The sequence below is a fragment of the Physeter macrocephalus genome, chromosome 10 (genome assembly GCF_002837175.3).
Source record: "Physeter macrocephalus isolate SW-GA chromosome 10, ASM283717v5, whole genome shotgun sequence".
Classification (NCBI taxonomy): domain Eukaryota; kingdom Metazoa; phylum Chordata; class Mammalia; order Artiodactyla; family Physeteridae; genus Physeter; species Physeter macrocephalus.
Window position 1 is genome coordinate 12,635,588 of NC_041223.1, and position 16,547 is coordinate 12,652,134.

The following is a 16,547-nucleotide window of genomic DNA, read 5'->3' on the forward strand; positions in this document are numbered from 1 at the left end:
CTGTTGTTTTACTTTGCCCATATTTTATTACTAATGAGATTAAACACTAGTCATTTTTATTTTTATGTTTTGAATTTTCCTTTACTTGTTATTTTATTAGTTCTCTATTTTATTTTTTTAATTTTTAGTTTTTTTTCTTGAAGTATATTTGAGTTACAATGTTGTGTTAGTTTCTGGTGCACAGAAAAGTGATACAGTTATACATATATATGTATATACACATATGCATATATAGTTTTTCAGATTCTTTTCCACTGTAGGTTATTATAAGGTATTGAATATAGTTCCCTATGCTATACAGTAGGACCTTGTTGTTTATCTGTTTTATATATAGTAGTGTGTATCTGTTAATACCAAGCTCAATTTATAATGGAGAATGTTCTGCCTATGTTCTCTTCTAGGAGTTTTAAGGTGTCCTGTCTTATATTTAGGTCTTTAAGTCATTTTGCGTTTATTTTTGTGTATGTTGTGAGGGAGTGTTCTAACTTCATTAATTTACATTCAGCTGTCCAGCTTTCCCAACAACACTTGCTGAAGAGACTGTCTTTTCTCCATTGTATATTCTTGCTTCCTTTGTCAAAGATTAATTGACCATAGGTGTGTGGGTTTATTTCTGGGCTCTCTATTGTGTTTCATTGATCCATATGTCTGTTTTGTGCTAATACCATGCTATTTTGATTACTGTAGTTTTGTAGTATTGTCTGAAGTCTGGGAGTGTCATGCCTCTAGCTTTCTTCTTTTTCCTCAGGATTGCTTTAGCAATTCTGGGTCTTTTGTGGTTCCATAAAAATTTTAGGATTATTTGTTCTAGTTCTGTGAAAAATGTCATGGGTAATTTGTTAGGGTGCATCGCATTAAATCTGTAGATTGCTTTGGGTAATATGGTCATTTTAACAATATTAATTCTTCCTATCCAAGAGCATGGGGTATCTTTCCATTTCTTTGAATCATCTTCAATTTCCTTTATCAGTGTTTTATAGTTCTCAGTGTATAAGTCTTTCACCTCCTTGGTCAAGTTTATTCCTAGGTATTTTATTTTTTTTTGACGTGATTTTAAAGGAGGTTTTTGGTTTTTTTTTCTGATAGTTCATTTCATTTCTGTGTTTCCTGTACCTGGATATGTTTCCTTCTTTAGGTTTTGGAAGTTTTCAGCCATAATTTCTTCAAATACTTTTTTGGTCCCCTTTTCTCTTTTTTCTCCTTCTGGGATCCCTGTTATGTGTAGATTGGCATGCTTTTTTTTTTTTTTTAACATCTTTATTGGACTATAATTGCTTTACATTGGTGTGTTAGTTTCTGCTTTATAACAAAGTGAATCAGCTATACATATACCTATATCCCCGTATCTCCTCCCTCTTGCATCTCCCTCCCACCCTCCCTATTCCAGCCCTCTAGGTGGTCACAAAGCACCGAGCTGATCTTCCTGTGGCATGCTTTATATTATCCCATAGGTCTCATGTTGCTTTCATTTTTTTCATTTTCTTTCTGTCTGCTATTCTGATTGAGTGATTTCCATTATTCTATCTTCCAGATCACTTCTTCTCTCTTCTGCATTATTTAGTTTGCTATTTATTGCATTTGGCTCAGTTTTCATCTTGGCAATTGAGTTGTCTAATTTTAATTGTCCTCTTTATAGTTTCTATTTCCTCATTACAGTGATCCACACTTCTATCCATAGTCTTTCTTAATTTCTTCAGGATTTTTATTACTTCATTTTTGAACTTGGGGTCTAGTAAACTGGAGAGGTCTGTCTCATTGTTTGTTCTTTCAGGGGATTTCTCTTCTTTTAATTGGGAATGGTTTCTCCTTCATTTTACTTATATTTCTCTGACTCTATTAATTTAGGAGAAGCAGTTATCTATTGTGGTCTTGAAGGGCTGTTTTTATTTGAGTCTAATATTTTTAGCGTCCTGTGTGAGTCTAATATTTTTCGTGCTAGGGCTGTTTTCGGTATGGATGCCTGCCACATCTTTCCTCAGTGTGTGCTGGCCATTATCCCCTTGATAGGGGTGTGATTGATGTTGTGGTGGCCAAAGCCTGCACTGAATGTTGGAGGGGTCTCCTCTTTGCTCCATGGTTGTCATAGCCCTGTCAGGGGCAGGGCCTGTTCCCCAGTTATTGGAATAGAAGCCCTCAGATCTGGTTCTAAGCTGTGGTGTGAGGTAGGTGGGACTGGCGCACTCTCACTGGGAAAGGAGCCACTGGGTATTCCTCCGCAGGAGCCGTCCGCTGAGACGTGTGCTCTGTGTTGTTGCCTGTCACCCTTGTGCGTGCTCACAAAGTACACTGTTGAAACTGCCCTCTGCCCCATCTCAGCAGAGGAAAAGCTAGCAATCAGGCTGCAAGTCCCTCAGGCGCTGTGCTCACAAATCTGCCAGTGGAGTAAATCCGTGGAAGTCACGCGCCCACCAGGTATCAGTTCAGATTTCAGCCCCACTTCTGTGTGTGGGAAACCTGCAGGTGTTTGTGTGCACCCAGAGCTTATAGAGTTGGGGCTGCACCCTCTGTGAGCAGGCTGAGAATGAGGCTGCTATGACAGGGCCATGCCCCTCCCTTTGCACTAGCAGTGACAGTAGGGCTCCTATTTGCCCTCACACACCGCCAGTTGTGGCCTGGACCACTCTTGAGGCCCTTGGGGCTGTCTCTGCATGGCCAAACTCAATCTTCTCCCTGGGTTTGTCTGCTGAAGCCCGAGTATCAGAACCCAGCTGCCACCAGTGAGCACTCCAGCAGGTATGCACTTCAGGCTGGGGCATGCAGTGAGGTGGCCAGGACCTTCTGTGCAGGTCTCTCTTTGTCCTGCCTTCTACAAGCTGGTTGCTGCACTCACCTCTGAGTTCCTGAAGCTTCCTATCTGTCCTGGCTGATCTCCCAGCCGGTGAAGGGGCTTCCCAGGGTGAGGGAACTTTTCACAGCTCCCTCCAGGGGTACAGGTCCCATCCTGCTTCCTTTTCTCCACCTTTCATCCTACCCAGTTATGTGGTGGTCTTTCTTGCAGCTGTGGCTGTATGAGACCTTCAGCCGGCACTCAGTGGGTGTTCTGTGAGAAATGCTCCACATGTGATGTAGCTTTGATGTATCTGTGGGAGGAGGTGAGCTCCACGTCATTCTATTTCACCATCTTCATCTCCCAGTCTGCTTATTATTTTATTATTGGTGAGTAAGGACTCTTTATGTTTTGATTCTCACGTATTAAATGTATATTGCAGGTATTTTCATCAGCTTGTGATTTGATTTTCTATTTATATTTTAGTGTATTTTTTAAACAAGTAATTTAAAAATTAAGTAATTAAATTGGTCGGTCTTTTTTATTGTGGTTTTTCTCTTTGGCATTTTACAAATAAATGTTTTATTCATATTTATGTAATATAAATATGGCATTTTTGACATAAAAAAGTGGTATACATTTTTCAGAACTTGGGAACCATTGGTATAAGAAATAAAGTCACATGGGGTATGGATCTGCATTTATGGTGTCACTGGGAAGAAGTGAAAGGCTCTTTGCTTTGGGGAGAGTTTCAGTGGCTTGTGGATGTTTACCAAGTTTCTCGCTTGTCAAAGTCTGAAGATATGAGATTTTTTTTCTTTTTGTTTTCATCTCCTTTTCTTGAAACCAGAGTGTCTTGTTTTTCAGGTAATCCACTACAAAGTGCCATACATCAAAAGGGGCTCATCTTTATATTAAAGTTGGGACTTCTGAGGGAGAGGGATTAGTTACATTTTTGAAATTGTTAAATTAATACAATCAGAATAATAGTAATGGATCAAATATTTCTGCATCTTACATTACGTTGTTCATCATGAAGATGAAAATATTTTCACTTCAAAGATATACATTTATGTATTATACAATATTAAGTAGATAAAAAATAGATACATCTTGCTGTAGACTTGAAAAGAACACTGACAAATGTGCAGATGAAATTCTGGCTTATTTTTTGAACTCAGTTTTTAACAGTTGGCTTATTCTGGATTAAAAGGCCATGTAATGAATCACTTTTATTGTGAAATTCATCAATCAAAATAGAAATGCCCTTCTTCCCGTCAAAGAGATATACGCTTTCATGAAGAATTTAGTCCCACATTTAACTGAAAATCCTTCTTTTCTTCTAGTTTTTGTCTCTATCAATTTGACATCATACATGGCTACTGATGGCAGTGATCTTGTAAGTACCCTTTGGAATACTTCAGACTTTAGATATTAATTGTCAGTTTGATGAATGAGTAAAAAATTAGGTCGATTTTAAGTTTGGCTAGCTATTTATTGTCCTTCATTTCGTTAGTCACAATGGAATTAAATGATCCTCTTGTTAGAGTCTGAGGGTTTCTTATGATCACCAAGCCTTTGTTTAAGACTCCTAGCAATTTACTTTTAAAGAGCAAGAAACATAACCATGATTTTAACATACTGTACATAAATTATCTCCATTTTAAATTAACTATGTTATAGTGTAACCTCTCATGCAACTTCTATGGGAATAAGTCTGCTAATTGTTACGGTGAAATTGTAGGTTCTTTTAAAAATAATTTTATAGCCATAAATTTGCCTAAATTAGGTAAGTCAGTTGAGCAAATTTCCTCTATTAGATGAGGCAACTTACGCAGGGGAATTAGAGAAGTTGATATCAGTAACATGACACTTCAAATAGAAGGGGATGTAGGATAGTGTGGGACTGGATGGTGTCCATTTATTGGCAAATCTAATGACTTCATGATGGATGCATAGGACAGAGTTTTTGGAGCCGAGCCAAAAGCAGAATCAGAAGTGGAGTGTTGAGAAAATACAGTATAGACTTCCTGCCAAATAGGGAACCTGGACAATGGTTTCCTGATGAACATTAGGAAATGGATGTCAAGGCAGGTTGTAATAATAATGATGGAGAAATGGAGGGAGCCAGACAGCTCCTGGAAGGGCCACCTTACTAAAAAGCAGGACAGCATAGTAATTCTCTGCTTGTTAACAATTTCATATTCCAGAGAGAGAGAAGGCAATGAGAGCACTTTAATTCTGATGCTGCGTCTAAATGAGGAGGGAAAGCTTGCTAGTGATGAAAAATGGTGGACACTTCGGGAGACAGGGCTGCAGAAGACTAAAAATGAAAAGGCAAATTACAGTCACTTAGGCGAGCTAGGAAATTCGCTATCTAAAACTTGCAGAAAGAGGAAAGTGTGATTCTTCGGACATGAATGGGTGTGTGTGTTTGATGATAGAAATGTGAATAATCACAGTGAAGATAAAGAACAACAACTAAGAGAATAAATGTGGCTGCGATGGAAGATTTTTGCTAGGATTAGATATAAAGGTGTTTGTACAGGGTGTTAAAGGAGGGTCTTATGGGCAAGGGCAAAAGCAAATGGATGTCACAGATCTGTAAAGATAGAGTCAGGGAGACTCAGGTTCAGAATATCCAAAGTTTATGAAAAATTTTAAAAAGAAAAAAATGCATGGGATTATAAGCATATGTGTCCTGTGTATGTGTTATGTGGAACAAAATATGAAAAGAAAGAATTAGGACTGTTGGATCCTTGAGAAAGGTAATGGAGGGTTTCATTATTACACTGCTTTGCTTTTTCTGAAGAAAAAATGTAGTCTTCCAGCTGGAAAGAGTTCATCTTATATGTTTAAGAGGAAATGGAAATTAAGATAGTAAGAGACCACCTAAGGACGTTAAATGAATAAGTTCGTTCATTCATTCATTGAGACATTCATTTAATGCTCACTGATTACCTCTCCTGAGTTTATCAAGTGTCAACCACTGTAATAGGTGGGAATTGGAGATTTAATTGTGACTTGAAACAAGTTAAAATCTCCACATCTTAAAAAAAAAAGTATAGCCTTGGGTTTTGGAACAAAGATGGCAGATGTGATTACCAAAGGACTAACATATCATTCTGTAGCCCCCAATCTATAGCTATTACCGCTGTAATAGGTAACCCGCTTCCCCTTGGTCCTGGGCACAAGTGGATTCTGTTCTTCTTGATGGGAACTCTGGCTATTTATGGGTCTTTCTCATTTCATGAGCCATCCTCCACTCCTAGATGCAATCAGCTCAGCTCTCCTTGTGTGTCTATTTACCTGTTATTTTTATCTCACAGCCATCAGCGTCGGGGCAGTACTGCTTAATGTCTCTCTTAAGCATTTCTTCCAGCTGCTTTTCAGTGGTTACCCTACTTTATCTTTCCATTCAGAAAATTAGTTCAATTTTCTGCTGTCATTTGTTCTCTAAATAAAATGTAGCACAGGAGACCTATTTTCATGCTAGGTAGTTTCGGTAGGCGTGACACATTTGACCTAATCGCATCCCGAATTACACCTCATTTCCACTAAACTAACATTTATTGAGCTACATGTGCTGAGCTCTGGGCTCGGTGCTGGGGTACGAAGAGGAGAAGCCGACCACCTGGTCGGGGCAGGGTGATATGGTGAAGTGGTGCTAATAAAACTGTTCAAGAAAGTAGATTCTAAGCGTCTGAAATCTCATTATGTGCATAGTAAAAAAGCATTGTTCTTTTTTTGTTAAGCTGAGTTGCTGTTATCTGATGGTGTTCTTTTCTTTCCTCTGGTTTTCTCCCCTCTGAAGGGAAAGAGCAGAATTTTCAAAGCTAAAGCTTCACACAGACTCACACAGTATTGACTCACCAAGTTCTGTCTGTTTTACCTCCTAAATATTTCTCCGTCTTCGCAGACACACTTGCCCTTCCCTGTTCACTGGGCTCTTAGCCTCTCTCTGCACCAGCTCCCAAGTACCCCACCCCCGACCACTCTCCGTTGCCTCACAACAGCCAGGGTGGATTTTCCTAACTGCAGATGTGATTTTGCCACCCACCTGCTTCTATCTGTTCAGTGGCTTCCCTTGGCTCTCAGATGAACTTCATACTTTCTTTTTTTTTTTTTTTTTTTTTGCGGTACGCGGGCCTCTCACTGCTGTGGCCTCTCCCGTTGCGGAGCACAGGCTCCGGACGCGCAGGCTCAGCGGCCATGGCTCACGGGCCCAGGCGCTCCGCGGTATGTGGGATCTTCCCGCTCAGCGGCCATGGCTCACGGGCCCAGCCGCTCCGCGGTATGTGGGATCCTCCCGGACCGGGGCACGAACCCGTGTCCCCTGCATCAACAGGCGGATTCTCAACCACTGCGCCACCAGGGAAGCCCTGAACTTCATACTTTCAAACATAACTTACGTGACGTGGCTTGGCCACTCTGAATGTGGTGACCACGTCCAAAACCTACCTGCACTCGGTGGTCAGTGCCTCCTGGCTTGTACCTGCATCTCTGTATCACATCCCCTTAGGCGCAGGTCTTTATCTGGAGGGCCCGCCCTGACTCCCCCATTCTAGGTGAGCACTGTAATGGTGTGCAGACCTGATTATCCTTGTTCAACTCTCGTTCGTCTGTGTTTCACTGGAAGCTGTGTTAGAACTTGCTTGCCATTGGATCTCTGGCCCTTGGCACTTAGTAGTTGTGCAGTAAGTGGTGGTTGAATAAACAAAAGCCATAATTTACCAAACTGTGGCCTGAAAGAAAGCACTAGCATAATCACCTGTAGGATCCGGGCCATAGCTTTTTGGGAAATTTTTAACATAAATGATTAAATTTGGTACAATCGCTAAACATCCATTTGTGTAGTTCTTGATGTTTATAAGGCTTTCCATACATTATAATGTGGTGATTAAGCATTATACACCAAATCAGTATGGCTTAGTTTTCTTTTCTGATTAGTTTCTTATTAAAATAAATAGATAGATAAATAAATAATAACAACCAGCATGTGAATCTTAAGGCTTGGTTAAGAAACTTCTCTGATCTCAGATTTTAGTAACAACATTCTAGCTAGAGAAGGAAAACAGCCTTAATTTAATGATGACAAGGCTCGGGGGAATGTGACACATCATCTCTTTTACCATCGTACATAATTCTTTTACCTAATGCTTTCAGGGATTACTTTCAGGGATTGCTCTAGTGGGGAAGAAATGTCAGATTTATCTTAGATCAAAACTTTATGACAGTGTTTTCTCAAAAATTGTTTAAAATAAATTTCCTTCAGTAAATATTGCCTGGAAAAAATGTCAAGTGAAAACTTTTCCCTGAAACGAAAGTCTCTGCGTATAAATCGCGGTTATGGGCTTCCCTGGTGGCGCAGTGGTTGCGCGTCCGCCTGCCGATGCAGGGGAACCGGGTTCGCGCCCCGGTCTGGGAAGATTCCACATGCCGCGGAGCGGCTGGGCCCGTGAGCCATGGCCGCTGGGCCTGCGCGTCCGGAGCCTGTGCTCCGCAACGGGAGAGGCCACAGCAGAGGGAGGCCCGCGTACCCAAAAAAAAAAAAAAAAAAAAAAAAATCGCGGTTACATCGCTCAAGTTTTCCTGCTGATGAGGACAAGCTCACTGAATGTGAATGGACATTTACTTCTGGCACTGTGGTCATTGGGTTATCTGCTGTTGCCTGGACTGTCATCTGTGTGGTGATCTCACAGCAGACTGGTCCCTGATGCGTTTGCTTCACAAGAGAGCTCTCCATTCGTCGTTCACAGAACATGTGTTGCCTGGTCTTTATGGGTACTGTGTGCTGTGAGCAGCCCAGGTACGATTCCAGCCCCCATGGGAACGTGCTCTGCCCCCCACCCCATCACTGTGCTTGTGGTGTGTGTCTCAGGGATGTGGTGATATTCAGGGATGAAGTGAGGAATCTAGTTTCCACCTTTTTGATCAACTAGAAAGAGCTGAAATGTTGGCAGCTTGTTTTTTTAGGCTCCATCAACAGAACTCTATGTTGAATTGGCTGTGCCAATGCTGCCTTGGACGTAGGAGACTGTTTTGCATATTTTCCGTCCCAAGTAGGACTTCGAGTGGAGAAGTGCATGACAGCTCTCTGGGGAACAGATGACTGGGCGAGGGCTTGTTAGCTACCACTGGAAAACTTGTGTCCCTTCTCCCAGCACCTCTCCTCCCCGCCATGCCTTCCTATTTCTTGGGTTCCTGATTCTTAGTATTTGGTGGATATGGTTAAAACAGGATGCTGGAGAAAGCTACTGTGGGTTTTGAGGAAATAGTATTTTACCTTCAAGGAAACGCCAAGGGTCATCTCTCCAGGTGGGTTCAAACTTAGTGTCAGTTGATCCCAGGGGCTTTTCTCTATGTATGTGCCTCTCTGCGGGGGAGAAAGATGTTGGAGCAAGTTTTATGTTGTTTTTCTCTGCTGATGTTAGCGGAGATATTTTTCAGCTCTGAGTAATCAAACAGTAGAGATGGCTTTCCAGATATTTGTTATATCTCCACTTGTACCAGGCACTATTATTAAGGCATTATAGGAAGTAAAATTTGATACAAGACCCAGTTAATCTTTTGGTAAATATTTATTGAACGCTTCCTATGTGTCAGGCATCACTCTAGGTGCTACATTTTGAAGTCATGACGTGTTCAAGAATGTCAATTCTATCTTGAATTCTTGGCCAATCATTGACTCTAAGCAGAGTCGTCATTCAGCTACAGAGCTGATAAAAGAGATCTGATAAACTTTAAGAAGCAACATTAACAGGGGAAGTGATTGAGTAGCTGTGTGGGATAGAGGGTTGGACCATTAGATGGATTGTGTTACTACCATGTATGTACCACTCAGATATATAAACAGATAGATGATAATATCCATTTTTTTTTTGTGGTACGCGGGCCTCTCACTGCTGTGGCCTCTCCCTTTGCGGAGCACAGCCTCCGGACGCGCAGGCTCAGCGGCCGTGGCTCACGGGCCCAGCCGCTCCGCGGCATGTGGGATCTTCCCGGACCGGGGCACGAACCCGTGTCCCCTGCATCGGCAGGTGGACTCCCAACCACTGCGCCACCAGGGAAGCCCGATAATATCCATTTAAGAGGCATCAGCAAAGCATTGTGGAATATAAAAGACAGAAGAAGTAGTAACACTGAGTTAAACAATAGGCTTAGGAGTCTGACTGGCCTGGGTCCTAGTCTTGGCTCTGCTACTAGCTATGTGTGATCTGAGGGGACGTTACTTAAGCACACCGAGATGAAGTTTCTCATTTGTGAAAAGGAAGGTAAAAATAGTGCCTACCATGAAGATCTTTGGGAAATAATATAAATCAATTGTTACAGTGACTACAAATAAATAACACTGGGTGAATGGAAGATTTTTATAAGAGCTCACTGCCTTCTAAAGTCAGAAAGGGCTTTATGGTGGAGGTGGCTTTTGACCTCGATCTGAAAGGATGAGTAAGCATTAAGCAGATGAAAAATGGGGGAAGAGAATAAAGCATTCAAAAGTATGGAGTTGTTAAAGTGCCTGTCATTTCTATAGGACAGAAAACAGTTTAAGGTGCCAGGAGCGGAATTGGACAGATGTCTTGGTGGGATATTGAAGCTACTGTGGGAAGGGACTCGCTTGTCACTTAAACTGTGATTTCAAGATGAAATCTCATACGTGAAATGACTGGCGTCCATTCAGTAATGGTCCTGCAGGTTCAAACGTAGACCCTCCACTCTGCTGTAAATACAGAGCAATGATAGACAAAGAGAAACACAGAAAACAGGAAAAGCACAGTTAGGCTCAAAAACACAGTAATCATCTCTATGGATCAGAAATAAAAAGTGGCAACATGACTGAAGCTACGGCCTGCTGGGCACCTACCTCATCTGGAGGCAGGAAGCAGTTTGCCTCCTGGTCCAGGTTAGGGAGGTGGGAAAATGCTCCCCTAAATATGAGGGAGCATGGTCACTTCTTTTTTTAAATTTTATTTATTTATTTGTTTTTGCCTGTGTTGGGTTTTCGTTGCTGCACGCGGGCTTTCTCTAGTTGCGGCGAGCAGGGGCTACTCTTCCTTGCGGTGCGCGGGCTTCTCATTGCGGTGGCTTCTCTTGTTGTGGAGCACAGGCTCCGGACGCACAGGCTCAGTCTAAATATGAGGGAGCATGGTCACTTCTTTTTTTAAATTTTATTTATTTATTTGTTTTTGCCTGTGTTGGGTTTTCGTTGCTGCACGCGGGCTTTCTCTAGTTGCGGCGAGCAGGGGCTACTCTTCCTTGCGGTGCGCGGGCTTCTTATTGCGGTGGCTTCTCTTGTTGTGGAGCACGGGCTCTAGGAGCACGGGCTTCAGTAGTTGTGGCTCTCAGGCTCTAGAGCGCAGGCTCAGTAGTTGTGGCACACGGGCTTAGTTCCTCCGCGGCATGTGGGATCTTCCCGGACCGGGGCTCGGACCCGTGTCCCCTGCACTGGCAGGCAGATTCTTAACCACTGTGCCACCAGGGAAGCCCCTACGTTCACTTCTCAATGACAATGGTAAATGGCAGCTCTCTCACTTGTGAAAGGGGCTAAAGATGAAAAGAGAAAAAGTTGTTAAAGGGCTGCCTGGGGTTACACAATTCCACAAGCTACCTGAGGGCCTAAGAAGGGAGGAATAGGGACACATATCAAAATCAGGAGCTAAACCCAGCCACCAGCCAGACCAGCAACTGGATAGGCAGGAGTTCCCATGACGGCGTCAGGACCTGATTGTAGGACCGATTCCACATCAGGTGGAGGCAACGATAAGGAAGGAGGCGCGGCCGTAATGGGGGAAAGGGGAGCAGAGAGGGAGGGGGAGACTGAGAGAGAGAGGCGGGGGGAGAGAACATAAGGCCCTTCCACTCACAATTCTGCAAACTTAAAAGTCCAAAACAGATTTGAGAAATGCTAAGAAAGATAGACTCTCAGATACAAAATTCAAGTATAACTTTATTTTACATAAAAAAAAAATTTTAAAGCCTGACAAAAAATTTTAAGTATGAAGCTCAAAGAATCTTTTGTACAATTTTGAAAGAAAAGCAGGCACAAATGAAGAAGTATAAAATGCAAGTGGGCTTTGAAAAAACGGAGGTATTGGAAAAGAAACCATAATCTTTGAAATAGAAAGCTCAGTAAATGGCATACATTCCACGTTGGATACTTTCTAAAAGTGTTAGTAAATTGACAAATTTATGCAGGACACGTATGGCACAGGGAGATAAACAGAGTACAAATTAAGACAGGGCTTCCCTGGGGGCGCAGTGGTTGAGAGTCCGCCTGCCGATGCAGGGGACACGGGTTCGTGCCCCGGTCCGGGAAGATCCCACATGCCGTGGGGCGGCTGGGCCCGTGAGCCATGGCCGCTGAGCCTGCGCGTCCGGAGCCTGTGCTCCGCAACGGGAGAGGTCACAACAGTGAGAGGCCCGCGTACCGCAAAAAAAAAAAAAAAAAAAAAAAAAATTAAGACAAAGAAAATTAAGAGCAGAAAATAATGTAATAGTTAAAAAAAAAAAAAGAAACAGGTAGAAAGATTGCTGAAATTTTGAAAGAAAAGACCAAAACATATTCCAGGTTGTAGAGAACTAAAAGTTTTATATATTGCAGGAGCGATTATAAGTAGGACACTTTGAAAGCAATTTGGGGATACCTGCAGTATTAAAGATGCACGTATCCTATGACTGCAAAGTCCACTCTCAGATAAATACTCTAGCCCAGAGGAACACGTGTCTAGGTGCACAGTGCAGTTATACAAAGTTGTTAATTGCAACAGTGTTGTGAGTAAATTAAATGTGGGTCAGTAAGTGAATGGATCAATAAATTGTGTCATTTTCATTCACTGTAGTGCTATATTAGAATTAGAGCTACTTGTCTCAACATGGAAAAAAAATCTCAAAAGCACAATACTAAAAATTAAGTATCTCCATTAATGCTATTATTTATAGTATAGTGAATGTTGCTTATAGATACTAAAATTGCATGGGAATGATAAAAATCACATTCAGCTTAGTGTAACCTGGGGTGAATGAGAGGGAAATGGAAAAGGGAAGTTGTACATAGGGAGACATGAGTGTATTTAGATTTAAAAGTAAAACCAAAGAGTAAGAAAGAAAAGAAGGAAGAAAGAGATGTGTGCTCAATGAGTTAGAATATGATAGAGTTGAGACTTTTGATATCATGTTGTTAAATTGCTTTTCAATTTCCACATCCCACTATCAGTGAGTAAGTGTGTATCTGTAATTTACTGCAGGACAGATTATAAGCATAGGAGTGTGGTTTTGAAAAAACACGTGACAATCTCTCTTTTGGCCCTAGGCCCTCCTGTTACTATCATGTCTCCTCTTTTCTTTTTTTTTGCGGTATGCGGGCCTCTCACTGTTGTGGCCTCTCCCGTTGCGGAGCACAGGCTCCGGACGCGCAGGCTCAGCGGCCATGGCTCACGGGCCCAGCCGCTCCGCGGCATGTGGGATCTTCCCGGACCGGGGCACGAACCCGTGTCCCCCGCATCGGCAGGCGGACTCTCAACCACTGCGCCACCAGGGAAGCCCCAAGTCTCCTCTTTTCAGTCAAGGTTCTGGTGAGACTAGTCTTCAGTGCTGTGTTGACTTCTTTAATTCCCATTCCTCCCCAACCCACTGGAATTTGTTTTCCAGCCAACACGACAATGAAACTGTTTTGCCAAGGTCCCCAGTAACTTTTTCTTTCTCTTTGACACTGGTAGTATTTAATGGTTTGGGCTCACCTTCCCCTTCAATCTCTCCCTCACTTCCATGACAGGTCCTCTCCTGGTTTTCTTTTGTCCTTTGCTATTCTGCCCAGTCTCCTTGACCTTTCCCGCTGCTTCTGTGTAAACATACTGGTCTTCCTTCGGATTCTGACTTCAACCCTTTGACATTCTACACACCTGGGTTATCTTATCCAAACTCAAGACTTCCACTCTCTGTACACTGATGATTCCTAATTTTATGTCTTTATTCCAGATTTCCTCCAAATCCTTAAACCCTTAAGTACTATATGTACTATTTCCATCAGATGCCTCTTATGTACATCAAACTCAATATGTTTATTACTGAATATATTATAATTCAGTATATATGACCATGTTCTCTGTAGTGATGTCATTTATCCCATTGCTTAAGCTAGAAACTCTCCCTGGCACGTTGCTCTCCCTCGCTTTCCATGTTCTAAATTCCTCCTCCCCTTCCCCCTCAGCTCCCTGTCCGTCCTTCCTTTTCTCCTCTCTCTTTCTTCTCCCCCTTTGCCCTAGTCCTTCTTTTATAATATTTCTCGAATTTCTCTTCTGTGTAGAAAGTGCCATTGCTTCCAGCTTCCCCTTAGACTCTAGTCCTTGCTTCTCTGTCCTCCTCCTTTATACAGCATCAACAACCAAAGCAAATACCTTAAAGGCTACTACTTTGTGAATTTTACTCTTGAAACAAATATTTGCATTTTACCATTTACTTTTGTGACTTTGGGCACAATACTGAACCTCCGTTTGCTTCAATTTCCTCATCTGTAAAATGTGCATTATAATAGCACCTAAGCCATAAATGTTGTGAGAATTCAATCCAGGTATTTATGAAAAGTCTCAGAGCAGTGACTGGCCTATGGCAAACATTATGTGAGTATAAGCTTTATATATATTTCTTAGCTATCATTGTTTTCAATTACTGTCTATTGTTATTATAAAGTCTCTTATCTGTCGTCATTTTTCACTATTAGAGATTTTCTTTTCGTATTAACTTATTAAGTAATATTAAAGTGGTTAGTCTTCTGAAAAAAACTAAGCAAGTTTTTCATGTATTTTTACAGGTAAAATTTTAATATATAAAAGCTTTAAAATTCTCTGTACAAAGTTGAGTTTAATTTGCCAGGAAGGAGGAAAGATGTCTGTGGGGCAAAGATATTTGTGGGGAAACATGCCTAATAGCTTTATCAGCGGGAGCTGGCTTGGATCTAAAATATTAGGAATTTTTGTGGGTTCGTTAAAGTAGTGGTAAAATTGGCAATTGTGAGGTTTTACACCATGGAACTTGGGTAAATGCCACAAATCAAGACTAGCATAACACTATATAATTTTGCTTAATACCAGGACCATTGTGAAGTTTGATGTAATGCCAAACCACTTTATGGTGAATTTTATTATATCATGGGGGGGTAAATTGTACCTGTAAGAGTTAATAATTACTATATATATTAGAAGTCAATATAATAATTACCCTGATCTTGGTTTTGAGCACCATATTCAATATCAGAGGAGGTCCATTTGTATATTTTACACTGGTTCCTTTTTAAGTTTATACAACGTGTGATTTTGAGTGATTAATGACCAAGTGAATTTCTTTTAACCACCTTAAAAAGTGAAAGAAAAATAGTCTTTTTCAATAAAAAGGAAATATTTATTTAAAAGAGAAAATTTTCTCAAGTTTTAGAACCAAGTTAGGGCAAATTCAGAATTTAGAGTATTCTTCACTTTTACCTACAATATGCCAATGGGAAGAAAATTGTGTGAGAAAAATACCTTATTAGGCTTCGGATATTTGTTATGATTGTTATAATAATTCCCTATCGAAAAACCGTCTCATAAAATGCACACTGCTTGCTTGGCTTTTTGTCACTCACCTAGTGAAATAAACCACATGTAAGATCTTTATGAAACTGACTAGTTTGTGGGTTCCATTTCCTGTTGTGAGGGGTTAGATGTATCTCAAACTCACTAAAGTTCTCAAGATTGTTTTCATTCTTTCATGTAAACCAATTTAGGTTTCAAATTCATATATTTCAAGTGAAACTGAAATTCTCTCTAATTTATCGTTTCTATAATATGCAGTTCTGCTTCTGGTTGGGGGAAACAGTTTGAACAGTTATACAGATTTTATGATAATTTGCCTTAGGAGAAGTACTGTCTGAGGAGGGCTGACTCAATGACTAAACTCCCTGCCCCCCTTTAAAAAAGTCTGAATAAAGGCCTCTCGGTGTTGGGTGCTCACATTGCTTGAGGTATTGTCCTGCTTACAGCTCCGCGTCTCATCCAGCCCAGGTGCAAGAATCTAGCGTAGACCGAGGCCTGGTTTGGGGCAAAGTTGAGACAGAGCCTACAGTTTGATAGGGGGCTTTCTCTAGAAACAGCCGTGAGGTTGGGTGGTAGAGCTGGAGAGCCCTTGCTGCACTGAGAGCCCATAAGCGATGGATGGAGGCGATTCACTGGCTCCCAGTCAGGAGGTTTGGAGTGGGTGATGCTTCCCTTTACAGATCCTACAGCTGTCCTCTACTACTTCCTCTCTCCTTATGAGAGCTGCTCTTTTTGTATGAGCTAATGTGATTTACCTTGTTCAGATGGGGCCAGAACGTTCTAGGAATGCCTCTGTCTACAACTCCCTTTTCTCCCTATTCCCCTGGTTCTTAGTTTGTCTTGAGTGCTTCCTGGGGTCTCCTGGAGCCCAGATTTTCTAAAAGTGTTCCCACTATCTAAATTGACTTACTCTCTTCTTCACCTTTAGTCCTGGCTCTCAGCTAAGTTCTAGTTATCCAAATGGTATACATTATGCAAATAAGATATTTGGGCTAATATATTTTGTTAATAGGTTTTGCTGACCTCAGATAATTGCCTATAGAAAAGACTCCAGGAGACCATTTGAGGGAATGGTGGGAATTTTAGACCGAGATGCCGGTCAGTGTGGGAGATATCTTATGAAGCGGAGCTGAGACTAGAATTTGGTCAAAAATGCCTAAATTTGGGCTTCCCTGGTGGCGCAGTGGTTGCGCGTCCGCCTGCCGATGCAGGGG

At 41.6% G+C, this 16,547-nt stretch overlaps 1 protein-coding gene across 1 annotated transcript in view; it reads left to right on the plus strand.

The window, feature by feature from the left end:
* IPCEF1 (interaction protein for cytohesin exchange factors 1) overlaps positions 1-16,547 on the plus strand; it is a 167,287-nt gene that overhangs the window by 69,678 nt on the left and 81,062 nt on the right. Inside the window, exon 4 of the mRNA XM_055087433.1 lies at positions 4,114-4,166. Within this exon, the coding sequence (XP_054943408.1) occupies positions 4,143-4,166 (24 nt within the window). The 5' untranslated portion in view covers positions 4,114-4,142. The remainder of the gene's footprint in view (positions 1-4,113; positions 4,167-16,547) is intronic.